Raw genomic sequence first — 26,009 nt, 5'->3', positions numbered from 1 at the left:
ATTTTAAAATCTTCTAATAATAATAATAATAATAATAATAATAATAATAATAATAATAATAATAATAATAATAATAATAATAATAATAATAATAATAATAATAATAATAATAATAATAATAAATAATAAGGCATAAGATGGGCTACAAAGTTCGCCAAAAAATGCTGAACATAACTAAAGTAGTTAAAAGCATACCTATATTCAATATTAGTTAGCCAGGCTTCTAATTAGCATGTGTTAGCTGTAATGCAGTACGCTGTGCTGACAATGCTATGCGGAGGAAAGTGCTATATTGCTGTGTTCGCTTAATCTATTGTTGAAGGAGCTATATTTAAGGCCCCTGCAGTTCCGCTAACATACCTTATATTATGTCGTTTGATCATGGTTTTTCTGAAGGATGCGCACGTACTATCTTCGCCTTAGTCGCTATCAAACCCTATATCTGCCGGTAAACGGAGTGCGCCGCTTTTGATACTGAGTTTGCTCACTGTACTTACCCCGGGGAGATGCACCTGCCTCCTTCAATTTCACTACCCTAGATCTTAGCAGAGAACTTTCATACAGCTACGTCGATTTGCTGCAGAGCAACAAGCGCAATAGCTAATGTAAATATATTAATATATAGTCGTTGTTGCATTTCTTTCTCGATTTGGGTTCAAATCTGCAGTTCGCTCCTGAAATGCTTGAAGGCGCTCTATTTTGCCTCCGAATGTCTGCATGTAGTGGCATACCCGGCCTTGAATGGCAACTGTTAGGCTTACGGGAATTGGCGTACAGGGTCGTCCATTCTTAGTTTGAACACGGTGGCCATTTTTGAAAGCGCCATTTCTCCCAATGCGGCCATATATCGAAGCAAAGTGAAGCAAGCGCACAGTAATCTGCAGGGAGCGGTGTTACGCGCAACCTGCTACTCATTGCGTGGTTGGATCAGACGTAGTGGCTCTTTGAATGCAGCGACTGTGTTCAAAAGGAAAACGTTATGTAAAATTAATTCAGCTTGACGATGAAAGCCACCAGTATACAGTAAGCGCCCATGTGTAAAGCGGCGTTTGCAAGGCTTAATGTTGACTAGTCCAGATTATTTCAGACCATGTTGTTCAGCCGTCGGGTTGCCTGGCAACAAAAGAAAACGAGATAGGATTCCCATTGTTGGCTTCTAAAATAAAATCATGCAATTACCCCATTTGGGTACCCTTCTAAGCGAGTGCGTGCACATTTACTATGATTAAACCAGATGGGGGTGTTTTGTATAAAACAGCGGCTGTTAAAAAAAAAAACGAATACGAGCGACGAAGTTAACCATGCAATTAAAATTATGATCATGTTATACGCGACTAAGAAATGAAAACAGGTGCAGGTTCCCTCTAGGAACATCCACGACGTGATATCGTGAGGAACAGAGAAGTTCCCCACATCGAAGACCAAACATAGTTTGCGCCCTGGCTGCATCAGCGCCGTATATTCACTAGCTATAGTTCAGCGCGAGGTCGACATCAATCGCTGGATGCCATCTCTGACGCGCGTCGCTGCCTGCGACAGGCAGCGGCATGAGTGTCCTGTCGCAGGTCTACGCCATCGTGTGGAAGGACGTGTACATACAGGCGATCAAGCGACACTACCTGGTCACCTTGTTCGAAGTGGCCCTCATCGTCCTTTCCTTCTTTGCCGTTGAGCAAGACCGGCCACTGGTGGCAAGGCCTTCTTGCGAGAAACCGCCTTGCCTCAAGCTGAGCCCGGCCCGAGACTATCCCGAACGCAACGAAAGCCATTTCAACGCTCCACAGCTGGCAAGACCTTTGCACTGTTTCCCGTGCTATTTGTATTCTCCATGTGTGCATCCCACATTGCTCTGCGAGTTCATTACTGTGTAAGGAGTCTAAGGAGATTAATGAAATATCACGGAGAACGCCAGTGCACTAGACTTGAACCAGTTTTTAAACATACATGAGGGAACGTGCATCAAAACGTCATACTGTGATTCGTGCGTAAGTCGAAGGTTAGCTAAATGCCGCGTCACTTACGGTATTCAGACCATGTTTCCAGGCATGTTCAACGCTTATGTGGCGGACAGCAAAATCACACGACACAGGGCAAACATGTTGCCTGTTATATGTAACCTCGCGCTCTAATTCTGGAAGGAAACCAAGCGCTCTATTGGCTGATTGAACCAGCAGTATGGTACTTCGTCCACCACGGGAATAAGTATACTATATTGTACTATAGATAGCACGCTACTTTCTATGGAAAGCACGGGGTCGGTCAGGTGCGCCAATGCAGCAGTATCTGCTTTCCAGACGTGTAAGGGGCCGCCTACCCCTGAAGCTCAGAAGTAATGGGGGAGGACGACTCCCATCCCCTCTACCTTGGTAGTTTCGTAGGTGTTATAAGTGCTCGGATACACTACTCAAGAAGAGACCCTGCAGCCTATAGGAACTTTTAACCAATCCTGCAGCTGTGTTTTAATATTGCTGCATTCCAGCGTTATTCTCGCTTCTTGTGCTCAGGTTTTGAGACTCAGTTTATAGCCATGAGTTGCTAAAAAAAAAAGAGAGAGAGAGAGAGAGAACCAAGCACCAGCATCATGGTTACTAGCACTGCTCAAACATTTCTTAAACAAAGGTAATGTGCATCCGCCACAAGTTATTAAAAGTAATGCTAGTGGAAGAAAATTCAGTGTGTTTAATCAAGCGCGGCATATGGGGTAAATACATATGCAGCCTAATTGTGAGTCAGCGTACTGTGCAGTGCAGCATCTAAAATGTCAAGCAACGTGTCATGTTACAAAATCAACTTCTCTGCGATACCGTATTCTTTGAGGTTATATAAGTGCACGTATAACACTTTTTTTTTGCGTTTACTAGATCGTTGTCTAACCACTCGCGATAAATATGTCGGTTCGGTTCTTGCATGTCGATTGCACTCCAGCGATAAGGAAGAAATTAGGCACCTGAAAATACTTGATGAATTTACGAACTAAAATTAACCAAAATATTCCCGTTTTTCATTTTAGACAGTAAGGCTATATTACGAATTTGAAAGTCGACAGCATGAAACGTGACCCGGGTTTCTGAATTTTCTAAGTCTGCATTATGCTTCGACTTATCGAGCATAAAAAATATGCGATTCAGAACTCGTTCAGTTGGCTTTCCCGCATTGCATATCAGTGCGAAAACACTAATCCGGAAGCTCAGAGCCTGAGAAAATTGTCTAACGCTTGCACCTTCACTTGTAATACTTTAACATAAAAAAAGAACAATCTTCCGAGCGGAGCGGATTTGGACCCAGGAATTTATAGTGGGAAGCGAGTAGGGAACGTCGTATCGCTATCTTTGCTTTTTTTCTTTATTGCAGCATACACAGACATTCTAAAAAAAAAAAAAAACAGTTCCGCTGTTACATTACTAAAAGCGCTTGGGATTAGCCAACTCGTCTAACAGAGAACACCATGATGGTGGCCCTTTTGAGTCTTGAAAACTTCTCGAGCATATATGGCACTCTCAATAAAGCTAACTCTTACAGATCGAATGTCAATATCAACGTTGTGCACAGTCATAAGCGTTTTCCACATTGCACGTAAACTCAAGGCCATGAACATGTCGTATGGCACGCTTCTATTGTCATTCATGGGCAGGAAACGGATAACATCTCCCCGCGTTTTAAGCAGAAACACACTCGCGCTGTGTATTTCATATCATCGTCTCCATCAACTTCCATCTGTCCATATAACCTTTCGCACGCCCTACGTGGTTTAACTACGTTAAAACATTGTCAATGTTTTTTTAATAAAATATTGTCGCCCATACTTCTCTGTGTATTTGTCATTGAAAAGGGAAGCTTGTTTTAGGCGTTAATACCACGCGCAACCATAGCATCCTATGAACATATAATTGCGAGAAAAAAAAATTCTGCGAGCTTTAAAATGCGCACTTTTAACGTTCGATATTTCGAAACACATTGCCGATATTAATAACCTTCAGTTTTTCCATATATAACATTGCCTACAAAATAATAAATACGAACAATTCATTCATCTTCAATTCTTAACACATGTATAATGTGCGCTTTGTATGTTACCCTCGCAGAGACCGCACCGACGTATCTCAAGCCATGTTGAAAATGGCAATCTGTAAACATTAAAATATCACCCGTTATAATAGCTTATTTTCTTTTAGTAAAGCATTAAAACTCTGTCATAAATTGTTCCTGCAAAACAAAAAACAATGATTCTGCAGGTTCATCTCATTCTGCCCACGTTTGCGTAATGTCTTGTCTGTAATCGCTCTGCTCTTTGTTGTGCATGCATGTTTACCGCTCTCTCACGACATACATTCACTAATCTTGGTATGTATCTGTTTGCCAGTAGAATGTACCCTTGCGAGTATCATCGCAACATTCCTTACAAGCTAGTGCAACGCTAATTTTCATTTTTCTCCGCTTTCTCAGGTCTTGTACACCCCCCGTGGCGAAAACGGAGAAAACCAAGAGTTGGTGGAGGCCGCGTTCTCTCCCAATGATCGCGTCAAGACTCGCGGTTTCGGCAGCGAGAAGGACATGCTCGACGCCTTCTACCGGTTGTCCCCGCAGCCGAAGCGCGGACCCGAACAGCGGGTCGTCGCGCTCGTCTTCGGCAAGAGTCCCAACCGCAACGACCTCGAGTTCACCGTGCGCTTTTTCGACGATGCGCGCTTCATTCAACGACGCCGCAACACCTTCGCCGTCTTCACTACGCTGCCCAACCCGGTGTCGCAGCGCGAGAGCGTCGCCTACTGTCAGATCGCACTCGTGCGGGCCAAAGCCGAAAAACTTCGCCAGCTCGCCGTCACCAAAGGCAAAGACGTCACCACGCGACGCATCTACCGCATGACTACTCGACGAATGAGCGAGGGTCCGGTGCCCGAGGACTCTTCGTCCGAGCGCTGGATTATGATTGTACGCATAGGCATCGGCTACCTCGTCCCATTCTGCACGCTCGTCGGACGCCTGTCCGAAGAGGCCAACAGCGGCATACGCGAGAAGCTACGGCTGGCTGGGCTGAAAGACGCCGTCTACTGGCTCGGACATTTCCTGGCGGCCATGTTCAAAGGAAGCCTCAGTATCGTCATTGTGATGACTTACATGACAACCGTCGAGTATAAGAGCGGAGGCCTGAGCACCAGCTTCCTCGAGAACACCGACAAGACGGTGGCCCTTGTGTCCCTGGTACTCTTCAGCGTCCAGTACATCACGACGGCCATGGTTCTCTCGCTGTTCTTTTCCGACACGACGGCGGCCATCATATTCGCCATGTGCTACTGGATAACGTCGTACGCCGCGCCCTGGCTCACGCTGGAGGAGTTCGAGGGCCTCTCGGCGCACTACATCCAGCTGAGTCGTCTCACCAAGTTGCTGAGTTCGGTGCTGCCATCCACGGCCCTCCACTGGTGCTTTCGCATCATCGGTTGCGCAAACCTTATCGGTAAGACCGAACGCTCTTCGGCGACTCAGTCTGCTTGCTGAAGTGGTCAATCTCCGCACCGTTTCTTAGAAAAACCACAAGTAGGGCGAACATTCTACCACTCTGACCTCATAAATGATAAATGACGGTGTCTTGTAGCTCATTACAATTTAAAAATAATTGCTACAGGCAAAGCTGTAGATAAATAGCGAGACATCGCGCAATATATTCAATTCAAGTTTTTTCTTGACAACTTGTAGACAAGTGCAACTATTCCAGTGAACGGCAGACGTCGCAAAGTGTAGCCGTTTCGTTAACATCAGAGGAAACATTCTGCACTTCTAAAAATCGCGATCATATATGCGGTATGAACGCACTGCATTGTTTACTCCCCACGGTGATAAGCTTCGTGGAAACGGGCTCAGTTAAATACGTGAAATATCAATTGAGCAGTTTAATGAAGGCAGTGGTACATTCTTACCTTAGAAACGATCACAAGCAGGCGCTGGATAACTTGATGCGACACAGCGGTTTTTTTTTTTTTTTTTTATTCCGAAAGCACACTTTAGTAGATTCGTGCGTTGGGGTCGCATCGTTCGCCATATACGTTTGTGTATCTGCGAAAAAGAGCTGTGGAAAGAAATGGAAACTAAACATGTTTTTGCGCTTTCTCGCTATTTCCATTATGGCTACAGTGGAAAGCTGATAGTTTGAGCGAAAATATTGCAAATGCAGCCCCCGTAAACACCTACTTACTTCCTGCTAGGCGAGACGTGCACGCACAAATAAAAGTAATGTTTATTTCAATTTGTGTGTGCGCACGTATATTCACAACGTCGCCCAACCTATTAAGACCCCTCAAACCAGATATCTCAGCGTCGTCGTCTCTTCAACAGGCGAGCCGTACAGCTGGTCATCTGTGTCAGAGTACGTACTGCAGCGAGACAACGTCACCATGCTGGAGATCTGGACGGTGATGCTATCATACAGTGCGTTTATGTGCGTCGCTATCTGGTACCTGAACAACGTGCTGTCAGGTGCGCGCGGCGTGCCCCTGGCGCTCTGGTTCCCGTTTTCACCCGCTTACTGGCTTCCAAACCGCCAAGGAGCCTTCCATCAGCTGCCGCCCGTGGCACCCGACGGTGTCCACTTCGAACATTACCCGCCGAATAAACAGGAGGTCATCTTCGTCAATAGGTGAGAGCCCAGTGTCCACACCGTAGAGAGAGGCTGCAGTGCATAACGGTGGTGAATAGTAATGGACAAAGAAAAAGCATTGCAACTGATTGTTTTTTAGCCTAACAAGTCGCATACTGCATAGTTTGTTCACAAACGTGCCAGAAAATGTTATTTATGTTCAAAAATATCTAGACCTTTAAACATGACAAACTGCAAGCTGATATCTTGGATTCGAACAGTACATGTCGTCAGCTGAGGAGAGCGGGTTATGGGCAGAAATTTGGTGACTTCAAATGACCGCCAGCAGACTACACTATAGCGAAAAGAAATGCATATGTAGATGCGCAACAGTACCGATTAAATAAGTATAACTTCGCATGTGCGTTTTTATTATTGATTTGTATTGATTGAGCCACATTTGAAACTGTCGAAGTACGACTGCATCGAAATGACATGCAATGTACAGCTGTTTCAAAAATGCCAGCATCTTGATTCCCGACAGAGCAGTAGGTTCGAAATAAGCTCTTGTTTCTGGGGCGGCACAAATGTTGTGCACGCACGGAACCCGTTTTACATGCGACAGACGTATACCACATGTCTTCAGCCATGGGAACAATGTGAAATGATATTCTTCTCATACAGCCACCGTCCATGCAAAAAATCTGAACGGAACGCGTTTACGCGGCGTCGCCAAAGGCTGCTCCTGCACAGCCAAACAGAGCTTCTTCCGGCTGCCCACGGCAACATGACGCTCATATCATAGTTGATAGACGACGCCATTTTTCCTATACAGAAGCGTTTATGTAGAAAAAGACCTAATAATGTTTACCATTCCGTACAAGGGATGGTAAAAAAAAATGACTGGCGGTTGTCCTGTTTGCCTGCACAGCGGACCGATATGGTTCGATTTCGTAGTCTCCCTTTAACTGCTCGCGCCTACTGACAATATGTTGCTTCTCTCTTGTTTACTGCTCGCGCACAGTAAACAAGAAAGAGTCAGTTTTACTCTAAGTAGCCCTGACACTCGGCGGCCACGCACAAAGCTTTTCGGATTGCTCTAGCGTGACCACAGCTGCCCTGGCCAGAAGGCCCGCAAGGGCTATGTGATCATGATAAAATATTGTCACGCCCATGCTCTCGCGCTGTGAAGCGTATTTAAGTTACAAGTTCGTTCTGAGTGCTTGTCTGAGCGCTTTCATTCACGTTCTCTATATTTTTCCACAAAGATGAAAGAGTGCCCAGCCACTATGTTTCAAGGGTTAGAGCGCTAGACTGCAGAACCCAGGGACGCGGAATCGAATCCCGGCCGCGGCGGCAGCTTTTTGATAGAGGTGAAAAGACGCCCCTGTGTTGTGCGGCGTCTTTACGTTAGAAAAAAAAAAAAAAAAAAAAAAGAAACCTAGATGGCCGGAATTTCCGGAGCCCTCCCCTACTCATATAGCCTGAGTCGCTTTGAGACGTTAAACCCCTAAAAACCAACCAACCAGCAAGGAGAAAAGAGAACCAGTCATGAATTTCTCGCGTATCAGGCACGCACGATCGCCCCACTTCCATCTTCCGGTTTCCAGATGAAAACACTGCAGCTTTCTCGGCGGCTAGTTCAAGTGATGTGAGGAGTTCGAATATAGACTCTCCAACGCAAGGCAGTACCGCACTGGTGTATAGATGTCTTAGATGAAGTCAACAGGGATCAGGCGGAGACAAAATCCTGTTATGGGAAATCTAACCAGTGTCATGTTTACAAGCACCTAGTTATGGGCATTCGAAAGCGTGCCGCTGCCGGAGTCCGAGGCGTGATAATGTTCAGACTTCAACTTTATCTTACTCATTTCATGTAATTGACAGTAACAAGATTTATTTAAAAGTTCGACAATGGTGCGACAACGCAAGGAGATTTGCTATGGGTGTCTATAGGTAAAGACAGCCGCGCCTTAAAAAAGGCTGAGCGCTCTATTCAAGTAAATCTAACAAAGCTAGTGGGAGCCTGCGGTTTTTCGAGTTCTCCATAATTCGTTAATTGATGAAAATTAACTCTTGTTTTAATTATTAGTTTTATTAGCTTCAGAAAAACCTGTCGATTCTGAATTTGTAGATCGTCTTCAAAATCAGCTGGCCTAAATGTTTGAACCCCGGCACCAGCTGTATATTTTCTTTTTCTTTTATAAAATAACTCGTAAATGTCGAAAGCTTTTACGTGACAGCAGTGACTTGTCTCAGAGCACTAAATCCCCTTTTAATGTGAAAGTATGTGAAAGTATCAGGAGTGCCATAAAGGCGAACGCTGCCCGTCGGCGTCTGTCTGAAGCCTTGGTAGGTAATATGTGCATAATATGCGTAAAAGATGCAGAAGTGTTAATATAATCAACATGTCATTGCTGCATTAAATCAGTTGTGTACGTTTGACACTGATTAGGTAACTCGAAGCCTGGAAGATTTTAGATTTATCAGATCTCATTAGGCAACACAGAAGCTGGAGAAGGAAAGAAATCAGATCAAGAAATTTCCAGACACTGAGGTCTAGATGTTCAGTCATTCAGTCTCAGCGTGTTTAATGTAGAGCGCACCACTCAAATCTTTAGCCTAGTGCAGTGTTCCTAGATATATCTAAGAACGTTGGCCTAGCGAGTCCTCCTCTTCATGCTAACTTCTGCGCCATCAGGCGGGGTGCGGCTGCAGAGTATTACAACCACGCTGCAAAGATGATTTTGCCTCCTTGCGTGCCTCGGTGCAGACTGGAGTACGAAGAGGAGCACACCCACGTCCTTCGCGACACGAACTTCAAGGCGTACCCGAACGAGCTGCTCGCGGTGATCGGCCCCAGCGGCTCGGGAAAAACTTCGCTCGTGCGAATCATGACCGGCATGCTGCCGCCTACCGGAGGCCAGGTCATTGTCGAGGGCTACGACGTGACGACCCAGACAGCGAGCGCCTGCGCTAGCATGGGAGTCGTCTTGCAGAGACCCGTGCTGTTCAACGACCTGACTGCCTACGAACACCTGCTCTTCTTTGGCAGCCTCGCAGGCATGATGGGCGAGACGCTCGTCCATAGGGCTGTCGAAGTCAAAGACATGCTGCTCTTGAGCGAGGTGTTCCCCATGCTGGTTTTGAACATGAACCCTTCGTGTAAGAGGCGACTGGATTTGGCCATTGCCATCCTCCTGTCACCCAGGTACCCGCAACAGGCGCACGCATGCTTTTTTTAACACTTATGCCCTACTTGTGCAGATCACATTAACGATGTGATGAAAAGCTAAGAAGCGAAAATGGGCCATCAACGCCGAACTTTGGAGACAGTGTGTGCAAAATGTTGCCGTACAGACATGCTGTATGGACTGCGCCTCAAATCCAGCAGCTGGAATGTAACCAGCTGACTGGTAGAATAATATCATTACCGTGACCGTTACATTACCGCTTACCAAAATCATACTAGATGTTCAGCAAGACCTATAATGCGCTCCTCCAAAATACATGTTTGTTTATTTTAATTCCAAATCCTGCCAAATGTTTCCAATCATATCCGGAATTATTGCGGGAAGGACATGCATATAAGCTTGAAGTGTGCATAAAGCACGTTGAAATGGACCAACCTAAGCCACACGTTCGTGGAGCAATGGACAACAAAACAATGAGCCATAAGAAAAGAATGTGTTTGCAAAGAGGCAAAATCATGTCAGTAAAACATTGAAAACCAGATAACTGAATAAGCTACCAGAAAAAAAAATCTTGACCTTAAGTTAGCGGCATAGCGCACAGATCAGCGAAAGCTGTTACAGTTTCGGCTTAGACATTTTGGCCAGCATTTTTGCGTCCAACCTACATTTGGCAGGCGGCTACCTCCCAAGGTATTAATCAACCAGCATGTTCCCGTAGTAACCCGCCCATCCCTCCGCATCACATGATCCATACACATCAAACCTAACAGGGTACTTATGCATCAAGTGGGCGGTCGCTACGGAAATCATCCGGACGGCTGTTAATCTGCGAAGAGCATGATGTGGATGATTACCGTGGAAAGGTGAGAGTATGAATGCAGTGTAAACGTAGTAGAAGTCTCATATTACGGCACCACCATGCAGTTAGGCGCCTGTTTCGTACGTTTTGCGTCGTTGTGGCAAAAAAGTCTAAACTACTCCCAAACCCTGTTTTGTTTTTCACGTCAATATCTTGGTGAGACGGACGCGAGAAATAATTTATTTGGCACACACTTTCATCAAAACGCGAGTACAGCTCGCTTGAACTTCAAGCTGCGGCAACCCTCTACCATTTCATTCCAATTTTTATTACGGATGGCTAACAAGTGATACCAAAAAAAGCAACATAGGCCTTCGATTCCTGCGAAACCAGCCGAAATTCGCCGAATGGCCGCCGATTCCAGGTCCATGTGACAACATGAGAGAGTAATCGGAAACGTTTTCGGTCCGCTTTTGTCGTTCTGCGCTGCCAGCTGCAGCACTGTAGTGTTGAAGCGCGGCTGCACAAGAAGCTGGAGATAGCGCCGCGGACACCCCACCACCTGGGGTCAAACGGCTCTGACTCGAGTGGGTGAGCAAGCGCTGCTGGTAGCTTTCTGTAAGCTCGCTTCATCGCAGCGAAGGGAGTGCATGGATTCGAATGCAAACTTTTTTCCAAAATTTTTTCAGAAGTTAGGGGAGGGGGAAGTGCTTAAAATCCGGGGATGCTTAAAATCTCTGAAGTACGGTAGGTGCATCGGTTCCAAATTCTTTTCCTCGGTACAACGTTAAATGACCCTGACAGCCGTCAGTGATAATCACGGTACGCAGTGGTAACCATCCGGTGGACTTTTTTTTTTTCGCACTAACAGGATACTTATTCTGGACGAACCCATGTTCGGAATGGACATCGCGTCCCGCTACCATGTCTGGAACGTGCTGAAGGAGGCAAAACAGAAAACATGCATCATCATGACGACATCGGACATCGACGATATCGACGCAGTGTCGGATCGAACGGCCATCCTCGGCTACGGAGGCCTCAAGTGTTTCGGCACACCAACATTCTTGCGCCGACACAACGGCTGCGGTTACAACCTGCACCTGAAGAAGACTCCTAACTTACAAACCAGCCAGCTCATTCAAGCGCTCCGGGAAGCTTCCAGGGAGACACGCGTTCTGCAGGTATGGAAAAGCGTTGACCTGCGACAAGCGTAGCCGGCTGATTTGTTTTAGCCCTGTCGAAATGCGAAATCGATTACTAACCGCGGTCCATTATGCGAGTTTGCGGATCAAAACGCAGAGAAGGTTAGGGCTCAGACCTGAGCGCGGAATTTCGAGTCTTTAAATCCACCCCCAGTGACACGTGAGTGGCCGTTCGGCTTAAGCAAGTGAGGGAACTCGAAAGAGACTCATTCAGAAAGAAAGTAATGCCTAACTTCTAGCTATGCCGATCCTCACTTCGGAAAATTTTCGAAGCGGTATCACGACGTGCCGGACGATTATTTTTACTTATAACAAAGGGAACATATTAGCAGTCGATCAGCTTTTCGCCTGTAGTGTTAACGAAACGATTGAAAAAATGCTGGCAGATTTTTCACAATCCCCAAAAGTGGTCATCATCGCTCAGTATATAGTATACTTCATCACATTATCCTGTACAGCTGTAAATAGCAGGCTCAAAACTCAAATAATTATTTACACTGTCGGTATACTCCTGTTTGATAGCACTGCAGCGAAATGCAGCTGCAATAGCTCATTTCAACGGGACCGGGTTCTTTCTAAAATGCCATATGTGGGCAGATATAAAACGCGTACATAAAGTGCAAAATATAAGGTACGTTGCTATCAAGGTTCTTTGATGCATGGCGGTTAGAAATAACTACACCTAGCCCCTACACAATTTGAAAACGCAAAGTGTGCCATTGTGCACATAAAACACAAACTCTACGACCACGCAGGACAGCAAGCATTCTGTGATCGTGAACCTCGGCGACCGGCATGACCACGTGGTCGTGTCGAACGCGCTGCGCATTGTAGAGCAGCGCCAGCCGCAGTACGGCATCGAGTCGTATAAGGTGGGCGTGATCACCATCGAGGACATATTCCTGCGCGTCGTCATGGAGATCGATGCAGGCAGCGTCGAGTCCAAGCGCCGTGTGGCTATGGACAAGCACAAGACGCAAGTAGGAATGACAAACATCGGCGCCACCGCAATCCAGCAAAACGAGAATATCATGGCCACGGCCGATGTCGGCGGCTTCACACAGCTACCGCAAGAGGCCTACGAGTCGTCTGTGCAGATCCAAGAGCACGTGCGCGCCTTGCACGACATGACAGCTGGAAAGCCTCGCAACAGCCAGATCTTTCTCGCCATGCTGACCAAACGGCGCCTCTACACGAGGCAGACGCTGTACACGCCGCTAGCCTGCTGGCTGCTGCCGTCATTCCTAATGTTCCTCGTGTGTCGCTACCAGGCTAGCTACGAAGAACGACTGGCGGTGCATTTCGGGGCTGACCGGATTGTGTACAACTTATCGACTCTCCACCCGCAGTCCGGCGTCTTGATCGCGCGCGACAGTGCGTCCGCGCCGCTCGTAGACTCGTTTTACCGGCCCCAAGCAGTCTCGGCGTCCCTCACTGTCCACGAAGTGGCCAACATGGACGCGCACATGAGGCAGCTCAAGAAGGACAGGACGGCCCGCAGGTCCGCCGTCGCAGGAGCCGAGTTTGTGGCCGATGCTGAGGGCAATACGGGACGCGCCATAGCCTGGTACCACGGAGACTGGTACCACACGCAGTCCGCCTCCGCCAACCTTCTCGGCACGGCGCTGCTGCGCTGGGCGTCGGACGACTCGCAGGCCTCCATGGTGTCGATGCTGCAGCCGATGCGGCGCCGCAACCGCAGCATTTACTCACGCTCGCTGCGCCGATACCACGCCGCTGAGGAGCTGCACGCTATCCTGGCAACGCGGCTGATGCGCTTCATCCTGCTGCCGGCGGCCACGTCGGTGACCGCGGCTAGCTTCGTGCTGTTCGCGATCGACGACCGTGTGAGCAACTCTAAGGCGATGCAGCTCATGTCCGGAGTGCCGCCCCTCGTGTACTGGATGGGAAACTACGTCTGGGACATGCTCATGTCCGTCGTCTCGCTCTTCTGCATGTTTTGCCCCGTTTCATTTTGCGATCCGACCTTTTTTGATGTCGGTAAGTCGCTTTTGGACTTAGCAGCTACGGAAACGAATAAGGTGAAGTTTTGGGCTAGTTTAGTCCTAAGTGTTGAAGAAAAGGACGGTGACTCGAGGCAGGACAAGCGTAGACGAGGACGGTATACAGGCGACAACTATAATTGCTGTCTATACCTTTTACTTCTCTGACTATTGTCCTGTCTCGAGCTTCAGTTATCAAGGTTAAAGCCGCATTAGGGACGGAACCCGGCGCCGGTGTTGATAGCAAAAAATGTCGCTCCTGTGACATTGGATTGCCATGTGATCCCAAAGGAGGAATTACGTAGTCAATATGTATATGCATTGTAGACATGTAAACGTAGTGATAGTCCCTGACGTGACAGTGTTTGGCAAAAAGCAATTAAAAAGGAAAACTCATAATATTATGAGACAGCTTCATGACACGTAATGAAAGGAACCATGAAACGGCTGCAAAGGTGGTTGTTAAATGCGTTCAGAACGAATGCTTTTGAACGATCTCTCAAGGTAACACTCCTTGGAACGTAGCGAGTGATTTATTATTTTTAAAAACCATGTTCTTGAAATTCGAGGGTAGTCAGGGTGGCGCGTGGTGACCATTATTAGGGCCACTCTTGGCTACTGACGTCACGAGAATGGTGATGTCCCGCCACTGCCATGAGGCTGCCATTAGCTGTAGCCACGACTGTCATGGCGTCCTAGACACACTTCCAGTAGCCGCGGAAGTCGACTGCTCATGGGCTGCGTGAACACATTAGATTGCGACCTCGGATCGCATCGTTCATCGAGAACGTTGTGGCGTCTGTAGACTGACAGAGGCGTCCGCGCCTGAGAGCGAAAAGCACGCAGGCTGTCCCAGCGCAACATCGTACATTCTTACTTAAGATTAAGTTTCAAGAGCAACACATAATGTAGGCGGCGTCCGACACCACACTTTACTACCTTCGAATACTGAACAACGGCGCAGCAACAGCGCACTGTACTCTCCCTTCCATGCAGAGTGTGCAAGCTAGGAACGTTGCTCAGGCAATCACGAGTGCGTTAATCGTGCTCCTCCGCGTCGCGTCATATGCATGTCGATTGCTCGTGGCATATGGAGATATGGTTCCAAAAGAGTATAAATAGACGCTGTCTACGTACGAAACGATTAGAAAATATTCGAAAGATTTAAAATAGCATTTTGAGTGATGTTACACTGTTTGTCACACCCGCGCCTTAAGTTCATGGTACACAAACGAAGCCGCGGTGGCAACTTCAACCTAGTGGCGCCATCTGGTTTTTCAAACAAACCATTTTGGTCCATAAATTGATTCTCTTCTTTAGGCTCGGGATAAGCAAAAGCATCGCCAAAATAAAAAATAAAGATAATTTAACGCTCATGGGTGTTGCTGTAGGTGAAATAAGCCCAGACGAATGCCTAATTCGTCGTTTTATGCTTTTCTATATGCGCCCATCTTGGCAAATGCAGCTGTGGTCTGGGACTCGGAGTGCCAGTAATCCTCACAACTAAATTAGAAGTAATTGATTTTTACAAAATAATTCAGCACGATTTGTAACAAGTTCATATCAGATCAACACTAGTGTTACAGCCCCAAAGAAAATTCGCAATTAGGACACGCTTGATATGAGCCTATGTAGCTAGGTGTTCACTCTTAAATCAGATTGACCGTAAGCATATCGCCATCAACCGCTACATTTTCCTTAAACCACCTACCTTAATTCATATCACAAAGGCATGAACATAGCAGAAAAATGCAAGAAATTTCTTGTCGACCAAAAGTATTCCAGTCTTTCTTTCCCCGCATCATTACTCGATAAACAAACTGCCTCAGGCTCTAGTGTTGAAAAATTACAAGGAATTTGAGTGCTCTAAGACGGCATCTTAGTAATAGCGCATAGCTAAAGACACGACCACCTGTTGCTTTCCGCGCGCAACAATTAGTCACCGCGCCGCGGAGCAGTCGGCTGTGGCCCTGGCGTGCCAGCTGTGCACCGTGTGACGTCACTCCCTCCTGGTACATGCGCAGCTGGCGCGGCGGCGGCTCCGACGCGGCTCTCCAGCGGTGATCCGTGTGGCGTCACTCACTCCTCGCGCATTCGCAGCTTGGCTCATCGGGGGCTCCACGAAATGGCTCACCGACTAGCATAGTGCTGGTACAAAAAAAAAAGGAAAAGAAGTCTTGAGCCAGCGTGCCAAGAAGCTTGACGTGGTCCTTGTAGGTGGCCAGAAAGAGGGAAGGTGCAGGGGACTGTGGGAAGGAAAAGGAATGAAGACAACGAAGACAACAACACGAGCGCAATAAAAAAAAAACGAAGGAGGGGGATAAATGGGTTTTACAACGCAGAACGGTAATAGAGCGAGAAACAAATTATTTTTTACTTGGGACAGAGAAAAGTAAACCAGGAAAAGTAACAGGTAGGGACTAGAGAAAGGGTGTGTAGCGAGCGAAACAAAAGAAAACAAAACGGAAAGGTACTAATGCAGAAGCAAAACATATCAAAGAGGAAAAAAAGCCTGTTCATCTAACTGACATTAGTAACAAACATATTAGCAACAAGAATAAAAAGAAAAAAGTTAATATGGGTACACGCATGGCGAGCAAACAGTAAAGCCCCATGTCCACATGTCCCTCAACCATTGTTCACGTTTTCCCTACGGTAGAACCCTCATAAACAATACCTTCCGGGAATTCGTAGCACTTTGATAAACAAATATGTGCATCTAAACCACAATTAAGCAGCGTGACTGTGCTCAGGTCTATAATCACTGAAGAGATCTCATACGCGCGTAATCCCTGTAGTATCTTTTTAGTTTACTTACAACGTTCGCCATGTTGTGCCTCAATAATAAGCACATAATAGATGTGAAGTTTTTCTGCGACCACGTACATTCTTGGTCAAAAATCCTGAAGCCAAAGCTTTTTCATCTCAGCCACAAAATTGAGCCTTCATGCCATCATTAAAGGCCAGATGGCATTTAAAATCCTAGGAAATTAGTTCTTATCACAGCAAGAAACTGCCTCATAGCATTTCAGTGCCCTTTAGTGTGACGCTGTGACGGCTTCATTTCGTGGCTGAGGCGAAAGTCCTTCGACTTCAGAACTTTTGGCCAAAGCTGTACCTCACTATGCAAATAAATTTAAGTTGAATAAACCTACCGTGCTTTTTTATTGTGAAGCCTCGGAAAAATTTGCCAACTCACCGCTAGCGCGTTACGCATGATGCTGCCCATCCAGCACCAAGGCATCACAACAGCCAACTGAAATAAAAATTATTCAGGCTCAGTGTAACACAAATATGAGGCATTTGTCTTAACCTTATAGCTTTTAAAATGACGCTGCACCGAGCGAGGTCATTTTCAACGTATTTGCGTTAGCCCACTCAGTGGTTGCGAGAATCACAGCCTTGGCTGGCACATGACGCAGCGCCAGCGGTGCTCTGCATCTTCATGGCCTACGTGCACAGCATCTTGGCCTTCGTCTATTGGTTCTCCTTCTTCATGGACTCCATGCTGCCCGGCTTTATTCTCGTCAACATCATCGCGTCACTAAGCGGTAGGTCGTACAAAATCGTTCTCGGTACGAAAACCAAAAGCGGCATATAGAGAGCACTGTAGACTATCTCGGTTCGCAAGTGTATTGGCGCTGATCTGGCTGCTACAGCCTTATGTGTGCACAACCACATAACATTTATGTTCCATAGCGCAGCTAAAACATAAGGGACAGACACAAGCACTTGTGTCTAAACCTTGTTTTAGCTGCGGTATGGAACATGAGTACCCACTAACCCCCCCCCCCCCCCCCCTCACCCTCACCCTCTTGCGTCACATAACACTGTGGACTCAGATCTTATTTAGTGATGTCTAATACAGCTCGCTCGGTCGAAAAGCCGAATGTGGAGTCGGCACCGCATGCCGGATGTATTCGTGTGGAAAAATCCCGATTCGTCGACAAGATTATGACGTCACAGCCATATGACCTCGGGCGGGAACTTAAAACATTACACATTCAAAATAAAGATGTAACGAATTGAGAGGTTCAAATGAAGCCTGAATTGTCAGAGGTCCCTCTAATTCAGGCATTGCAGAAATTAGAAGTAATTGAATGCAATAAATTTATCGTCATTCGGGTTCAAACCCAGACCCTCTGCATGCCAGGCAGGCACTCAATGCATAAGACATCACGGTCTTTTTTTTTTCTTTATTGCCGGCTTGGCAAGAACTCTACATATGTTATAAAAATCTTTCACCCCATCTGGTGGAGCGTTATTGAAAACAGTTTCAAATTTGCAAGGTCATCCATTATACAAATCCACTCGAGTGGTTCACTTTTGGCTCCTGAAACATTCCTGTTCTTGAGGCAGGCTGTATTTATCATTGTAGTGAATTTAAACGACACACGAATGATTATATCGCTGTATTTTCACCCCTGACGTGATCTAGACTTCACTTTGACGCCACAGCCATCGATCGACCGTTGAAACCGAAACCTAAACAGGTGAGAAAAATTCGATTAGAAATTGACATGATCCGTGCACAGTAATGTCTTAGGTATTATTACAAAGGATAAAACACGAACACAAAAATTAGGTGTCTATAGTTATTTAAATAAAACCACTTTCAGCTACGACTGTGCCACAGACGGACCGTTTCCCACTTGGTCCAATACGCATGTTCTGCAGGCACGGTGTGTGGCCTGGCCTACCAGCTGTCGCTCATAGAGAGCGGGCAGGCCACCGAGCTGCTGGAGCAGGACCCGTCGCGGGAGCCGACCCTGTGGCTGCTGTACCTATTGCCACCCTTCTCCTACACGTGGGCGCTCATCAAGACGTTCCAGAAGGTGGCCGAGGAGGGCTACTGCACGGGCTCCATGGCCGAAGTGCGCGACGTGTGCGCCTACGTTCACAGCAGCCTGAACGAGGGTGCTGTGCTCCTGCCCCACCTGCGCTTCTGTTGCGCCCACTTCTACGCCTCCAACGGCACAAGCGTCAGCACGCTGGCGTCCTTCTCCATGCACAGGCACGCTATTTGCTTATAAAGCGCTCACGAACATCCTGCTTACAAAATTTGAGTAGCCTGGCCGTCGTCGTATTCCTCTTGGCCTGCTATGGGCACCGGGCGGTGCAACATCAACCGTGCTTGCTCCAAGTGAACTCAGCATCCAGGAGTGATCCGGCGACGCCCAGGTTTGCAATATTAGTAAATGTTGATCAATGGTTTACTTTGGAGTGTTAGAAGAGCGCGGGAGCTGAATTGATCAACTCTTTCAAGTTTTACCCGTAGTAAGGTGCCTCCCATAGAACAGAGTCTATACGCGTCGGCCTTTGTGAAACCATAACATTTTAGATAGTTGACAAAGCATAGCTAGATGCAATATATTGATCTGTAGCAAACAACACAACGCTCTGTTATGTCCTCTTTAGTATGGCCTGGTCTGTTGCGGTGTAGCTATAACGGCGGTTGTATATCATTGCAAGGAAGCCACTCAAAGGAATATCGATGCGAACAGTCGTGTGAACTGGAATCGAAGATACGGTTGGTTTCCAATTTTTTTCGCACTTTTGTTTTTGTAGAGAGAAAGCTGCGGAGCTCCACTCAATGATGCACGTCAAATTTAATGTCGCTTTAATATCACATAGGTTCCCTGCATATGTGAGCTGCCAGCAAAAGGAAACTTTGCTAAATGGACATGACTTTATAGCGGCTGCCTGTGAAGATGAGGGCGGTGGAGCCCGAAGCCAGCTGTGAGATATTTAGAGCATACAGAGAACGTCACTAGGCGACTGATGCATCTTGTAGAGGTGATGAATCCGCAGGATGTAGTGGGCGCGAGCGCCACCACTGGAGCGAACGGCGCTAGTGTCGACCAATGGGAGCAAATGGGATCACGTGACTCCACTTACTGCTGCTGAAGCAGACGCTCGATTGAATTTGTGCGTTTTAGAAGCTAATGGTCGTGCTTATTTCTGTAGTTTTGGTTGATATCTAGTGCCAGCCGCGCACTTTTTAATCTTGCATCGTTGCTGAGGCTGCTGAAGTTTAAGCTGTTGCTACGGTCCCTTACTACTCTGTACTCGGACATAAGCGTGGGAACCCGGCGCAAGCTCCCAATTCTACCCGAAACATAAGCTCACAGAATCTTCCTTAATCAAGATTTCAATGGGAAAAGAAGCGAGTGATCATTCCCATGTGTGCAGCAAACATTTCAGCGAGCAAGGTTTCGTTCATGTAGTTGGCGCTGAACAGTTCGGTGAGCGGCAGAAGGAACGCCGAGCGCGTTTTTTTTTTTTTTTTTGCGCTTGTCACTCGTGAAGCTAACGATAGCATTACAGGAAGGATGGGAGAGATGTTGGCTTCTTCATAGAGCAGCACGCTTCAAAAGAAAGCAAGAATCGTGCGAAAGACAAGTCTGAAATTATTCTAAATGAGGGCATTAATTGGCACGGAAGTTTAAATGAAGGGAACTAGAAGATTCTGCCGCCTCGGGCAGCAGTATGAATGGTTAGTTGTCTCAGGCAACGTCTCCAGTACTGTCATAGTTTCAAATGACAGTCCGTGAACAAACGAAAGATAGAGCATTGCATATATGTTGTGATGTTAATGTGCTGTTCGAGGTACGCGTAAAAAAAAAAAAAAGACTGCTGTGCGTGGGGAAAACAAGTATCCGCTCTAACCAAGAGTGCCAGTGACGGCAGTCACTGCGCAAGAATTCGCTGCGTGGAATGCACATCTTCACACGTGCTAAATAAATAATCCATGTCATATCCACAGTCAAATTTGTCTGCTCTATTACTTTCAAGGGAGCAGGCGAACGGTGCCGCTTCCACCGGTGCTATACGAAGGCGCTTAGCATCTGTAGGGCTCCCGACTGTCCTCTGCTCTTGCCGAGGAATCCTATTACCTGTTCAGTGACCGCTTACATCTGACTGATTGTGTGGCAGCTTCAGTTGTTTTTGTTTTGTTTTTTGTTTTCGTTCATAAAATCATCAATGCTGCAGCCGATGCTCGTCGTCGCAGCACTAAAGCTCGCCAGCTTCGATAACTCTTGATTCGGTGAAGAGCTTTCATGTCGAATGAGTGGGTCTAATACATGCAATTAACTTATCAGGCCCAGACAAAGGTGTATATTAAATATTTAAATGAATGTAATGCTAACGCACAACTGAACGGCCTAGGAGAGCATCCTACCGCAGCAGTTCAACGTGCGTTATCCCCCTTAGTTCGTCACACGGCCGCTTCCAAGAGGTGGCGCCACGGTATGTCCTCGCGCCTACAACTCAGCAACAGCTATAGAAACACCTATCTCTCTGAAGCAATGTTATATTAGTCATGTCTAATGCTCAAAAAGAATTCAACTAAGCAAAGTATATTACTGGCGATCGACTTAGCAACGGTTCAGTGCCCTCGCCTTCCCTTCCCTTTTCTATCACATTTCCAGGGCCCCGTGCTTCAGAAAATCTGGCGTCGGCGTTGTAGACGTTGTGAGCGATAAAGCACATGGTATATGCCTCTGGAGGGTGGTAATTTGCAGGTGATACGGATAAAGACGAGCATTTAGGCTACTGCAGCACTTTTCCTTGTGTTGGTTGTTTCTTCTCTAATGTGAACGTGTTTATTCATTGCAGTTATGATTCAAGGTGACAGACTGGTCGTCGGGTTGCGGGATGCCACGAGGCCACATGACATGGCCGCATTTGTAGGCGCTGCCAAAAACTTGAGATCACTGCAGTAACTTCATGGGGACAATGCGAAAGCATTAGCTTTGGCGCGACGTTGGTGGCTCCTAGTTAACGCCTTCCTACATGTAACTTACCAGCTCCGTTCTGATCCGATCACCACTCTTCGACCTACAATGTTACCACTGGACAATGTAACTCAGTATATTTGTGTTTCGTTACTCATGACTCGTGAATTACATGACTCGACGCTTTCATGTCACATGGCTGATTCGTGACTCGATGATGATGCAGCACTTCATTATACCATGACTTGCATCTCTCATCCGGCCATTAACTGATGGCGTCACTTGATGACCTCACGAGGGAGCCAACGTCCGAAGACTCATTTTTCGGACACTTCAGGCATTAACATAACCTACTAATGTTTTCGCATATTAACTCAAGATTCGCCTTTACAATGAAAGTATATATGAGGTCAAACCTTGCCCCCAGGACAGCTAGTTCATTAGTTAGACACGCGGGGGGCACTAAGTTGAATATTTGCAAAAGCAGCTGGCTTCTTTGAGCACTGTCGCTTACGCATCGTCTTTGTAAACTGCACAGGCCTCCGCCGCGGTCTGCTGTTCGCCTTTCGCACTAGTGAAAAGATAGGGAAATGTGCCCACATGGTCACTGAGAAAATCGTTGCTATTCTCTATTCTGAAAAGCCGCGAAGGTAACAAGCACCTGAGACTGTAGTGCTTCCGCTTGACTAAAATATATTTACGATTGTGGTTTCTCATTTTACGCGTTGAACCAGCGCAACTGTTCGTGTATTTGCGAACAAAGATGATGGGCTATAGCCCCTGTGTGGAGCCGGCATAGACTGGTCCTCGCTGTCTGTGACGTCAAGCGACGTCACTGACCGTTTGACCGCGCTGGTGACGTGTAAAAAACGCACACGGCGGCGGTACACGGCACGAGCATAGGTGCCGTGAAAGCACGGCACCTATGCACGAGTGCGGTGAAATTCCGCTGAGAGTGCGGAATTTCACCGCACTCTCAGCTCATTCATCGCCCTCTGAACGGTCCGCGCAGAGACGGCATAATGGCCGAGCTGCTGGTGATGACTGCCGAAGGTTGCGTCTTGCTTCTGATGCTGGCGCTGTTCGAAAAGGGCTTGTTTCGTTCCTGGGCTCCTGGAAAGACGGGTGATGCGGTAGGACAAGCCAGGCCGATAAGTGACAAGGAAATGCCCGCAGACGTGGCGGCTGAGGCCAGGTGAGTGAGTGCTCTGACTGTGTAGCCATTTTTGACTGGTGACGCAATCAGCTATCTCGTTCTACACCTTTTGCGCGTTTTGATAATGCCAGTAGGCAACGTTTCGCGTGACGCACGTGTGTCTGAAATGTCGCTGAAATGCTAAACCAGCGTTTCTTTTGTTTTGTTTTTAATGTGACCGGCGTAAGTTTCAACTGGTTACATTCTGTTCAATTCATTGTTTGCGTAACCTTTTCAAGCGAAAGCTTCGCTACGCCATGTATTCCCCAATGTCAACTATGGTGTACCGCCGCTTGACATTTGACGTCTACTCATGTCTAAACTTAAGCCGAAAGCAAACTTAAGCAAAATCAAGCAGAACGATGCCTTCGCTCCGCTTAACAAAGTTTAGCAAGGTTAAACCCCAACCATTTTTTCCTTAATATGTTTATTTCCTTCTCAAGGCTAAGGTTTTCAAATATTCTGCGGTTCATTTCAATTCCCGGCTTGGGCCCTTCCACTCTTTGACCCTTGACGGCAGATACAGCCCATCACGTGTTCCCTCTCGCAGTTGACTGCTGCCTGCACACATTTCTTGCCTTTGGTAGGACGGGAAACCTGTTCTCTAAACAAAACGAGCAAAAATGCAAAATCAAATATACGTAAACAACAGCGACAAAGCGGTCGCTGCAAGTTGCGTTCACGCAGCTTGTTCGGTTGATGCAGGCACGTGGAGAAAGCAATCGCAGCTCACGACATGGCCAAACCTTCGCTGCTGGTGCTGGGCCTGAAGAAGCAGGTGTCGTCGCTTGACGTCCTGCGCGGTCTCTCGTTCCACGTGGAGCCCGGTGAGGCGTTCGCGGTGGCCGGTCTGCGCGGCTGCGGGAAGACCACACTGCTCAACGTGCTGACGGGCAGCACGATGCCCTCGTCGGGCACGGCCTTCATAGGCGATGTCCCGCTGCAGAACCTGTCCGAGTGGGAGCAGCGCATCGGCGTCTGCCCCACGCACGACAGCGTGCTCGGTCGCCTTACGGTGCACCAGACGCTGCGGCTGTACGCCAACATCAGAGGCATCCAGCCAGAGCACATAGAAAGGCTTCTGGAGCACCTGATCCTCCTTCTGAACCTCACGCAATGCGTGAATAACACGGTGGAGGAGTGCGGGTGAGCTGACGGCTATGCAGCCACTGAACATATTTACCCAATATCTATATTACCCTGACCATCTTTTAAGCCTAGCTAATTTATATACCGATGCATGAGCTCGTTTGTAGACCTATATACCAATTAAGACAACCTCCCATATGAGCAAATGTTAATGACGCGAACCACGCTCAGACTGCATTCTTGCTGGCGCATTGCGCAGACTATATAAGGAACAATTGCTGTTCATATTAGTCGACGAACATGATACATTCTGTGAGTCCACAGAGTTGAAGGGAAAGGTTGACATTACGGTACGAAGCTTTTTACGATCACCTTATTGTATTTTTGGGGACCATTTTGTCGCAGCGCCGTGACACGCCGCAAGCTGGCTGTGGCTATCGCCATCATCGGGCTCCCTCCTGTGGTTCTGATGGATGATCCCGCCACAGGGTTAGACATGATGTCCAAGCGCAAGATATACCGCACAATCTATATGCTGCGGCATTTCGTCAAGTCGGCGGTGTTCATTGTGACCCACAGCCTTAGTGACTGCGTCATTATGTCCGACCGCATGGCCATCATGCTGGAAGGTCAGTTCCAGTGCGTGGGCACCGTGGCCGAGCTCCGAGAGCGACTCTGCGTGGGCACTGTGCTGCTCGTCATGCTCAAACTGAGCAGCGCCTACGACGAGGAGGCGCTCAAGCTAGTGCACATGCTTGTCCTGAAGGCGTTCCCTAGCGCCGTCTACAATGGAAGGCTGGGCCACTCGATCGAGTACACGGTGACGCCCTCCGCCCCCTGGAGCCAGCTGGTGACCAAGGTTCACGAGCTACAAGTGCAAGTGGCCACGTACGCCAGTGACGTCCTCCTCACTGACATGACGCTTGAACATGCGCTGCTGAAGATCGTGAAGTACCAGAAGCCGAAGATGGCTTCAACACCAGCCGCCGACGCCATCGCCTAGTAACGAGCGTTGTAAACGAAAGCAAAAACAGGCATATGCTACCCTGTGGCTCCGCTTAGTGTCATAAAAACAAATGCATATGTGCATCCAATTAAGGGTACGTTTAAAATAGAACTTTGTGCATCCTATAGCGACCCTAAATAATCAAAATCGGAATTAAAAAATACGTTTGCTTACCGGTCCCGGTATCTGCTATCTGAAGCACCTGAACTGGACAGGGAGAGAAAACCACATAGATGAGCGAACAGTAAACAGTAGGTTGTTTGAGGCCCGCCCGCGATTGTCTTCGCTCATTGAAGCACTCTGGATGGGCCTGCACAATGGTCGATGCGCCGGCATCAGTCAGCTGACGTTATTTTTTTCCGCGCGCCCTCCCCTGGTATGCCCCTTTGGCGCTGGGCTCTTCCATATTCCTAGCAAGACTACATTTGCGCTACCACGATGGAAACCCCAGCGGAGGCGATAGGAGAGCGCGGTGGCGGAAGAAAAGAAAAAACAAAATACCAAAAAGCACAAGTCGCGCACTGTGTGTGAGAAAGGTAACAACGCGCGAAAGCGCGACACATTGCACAAAAATTTGACGGGCAGTGCGGGGCGATCAGCCGTTATCATCCGCGGAGCGTTCGGTAACGGCGCGCGCTATCAGGCGAGATGGAACAGACAGGACGTCAAACCCGCCTGTTCGTCCGGGGTTACACCCTGCGCTCTGGTACGTAGATTTGGTGTGTGGTATTTATCTTTAGTCTTTATGAACCACATCTGCATACGGTGCAAGCAGACGACGTGCGGACGAGGCGGCGCGGAGGAGCACGCTGAAAGGGACACTGAACAAAAAAATTGCCGCCGAAATTTCTAGCGCAGATGATGGCTATCGCATTGAAAGTGATAAAAAAACAACACTTTATGGACAGAAATAAGAGGAAAGTAAGTATTTTAACGAATATTTCTGAAATAGCCGCACCTAGCGGCTTCCTGTAAAAGCTCTGACAAAACCAGATATCACGTCACTTTTACCTGCCTCTCTAGCCACCCCCATCGCGAGCGGTCGCACCTGTTCCTTTTTACTCTTTCTCCGTGGCACCAGCAGCACTAGTAGTAGCACTCATGAAGCGCGCGGACGGACGTGCAACGCGCCCTAAAACTGCTGCTCGTGTTCCTACGGGACTGCGGACTCGGCGCGCAGCCTTCCACACTCCGCAGCATTGTGCACG

At 47.6% G+C, this 26,009-nt stretch overlaps 1 protein-coding gene across 1 annotated transcript; it reads left to right on the top strand.

Moving 5' to 3' along the window:
• Window positions 1-1,547: 1,547 nt before the first annotated feature.
• Window positions 1,548-24,858, top strand: LOC146185640 (phospholipid-transporting ATPase ABCA3-like). Its single transcript, XM_084607889.1, has 11 exons — window positions 1,548-1,787; window positions 4,444-5,455; window positions 6,331-6,631; window positions 9,345-9,782; window positions 11,436-11,748; window positions 12,525-13,770; window positions 17,195-17,323; window positions 18,450-18,786; window positions 22,524-22,706; window positions 23,412-23,852; window positions 24,201-24,858. The coding sequence occupies exons 1-11, from the start codon at window positions 1,548-1,550 to the stop codon at window positions 24,796-24,798; spliced, it is 5,238 nt and encodes a 1,745-aa protein (XP_084464015.1). The 3' UTR covers window positions 24,799-24,858.
• The last annotated feature ends 1,151 nt before the right edge of the window (window positions 24,859-26,009 follow it).

This window comes from Amblyomma maculatum, chromosome 6 (assembly GCF_055883805.1).
Source record: "Amblyomma maculatum isolate TAMU_Amacu chromosome 6, ASM5588380v1, whole genome shotgun sequence".
NCBI lineage: Eukaryota > Metazoa > Arthropoda > Arachnida > Ixodida > Ixodidae > Amblyomma > Amblyomma maculatum.
The sequence above is the reverse complement of the archived record's forward strand: the minus strand, read 5'-3'. Positions and strand labels throughout refer to the sequence as shown.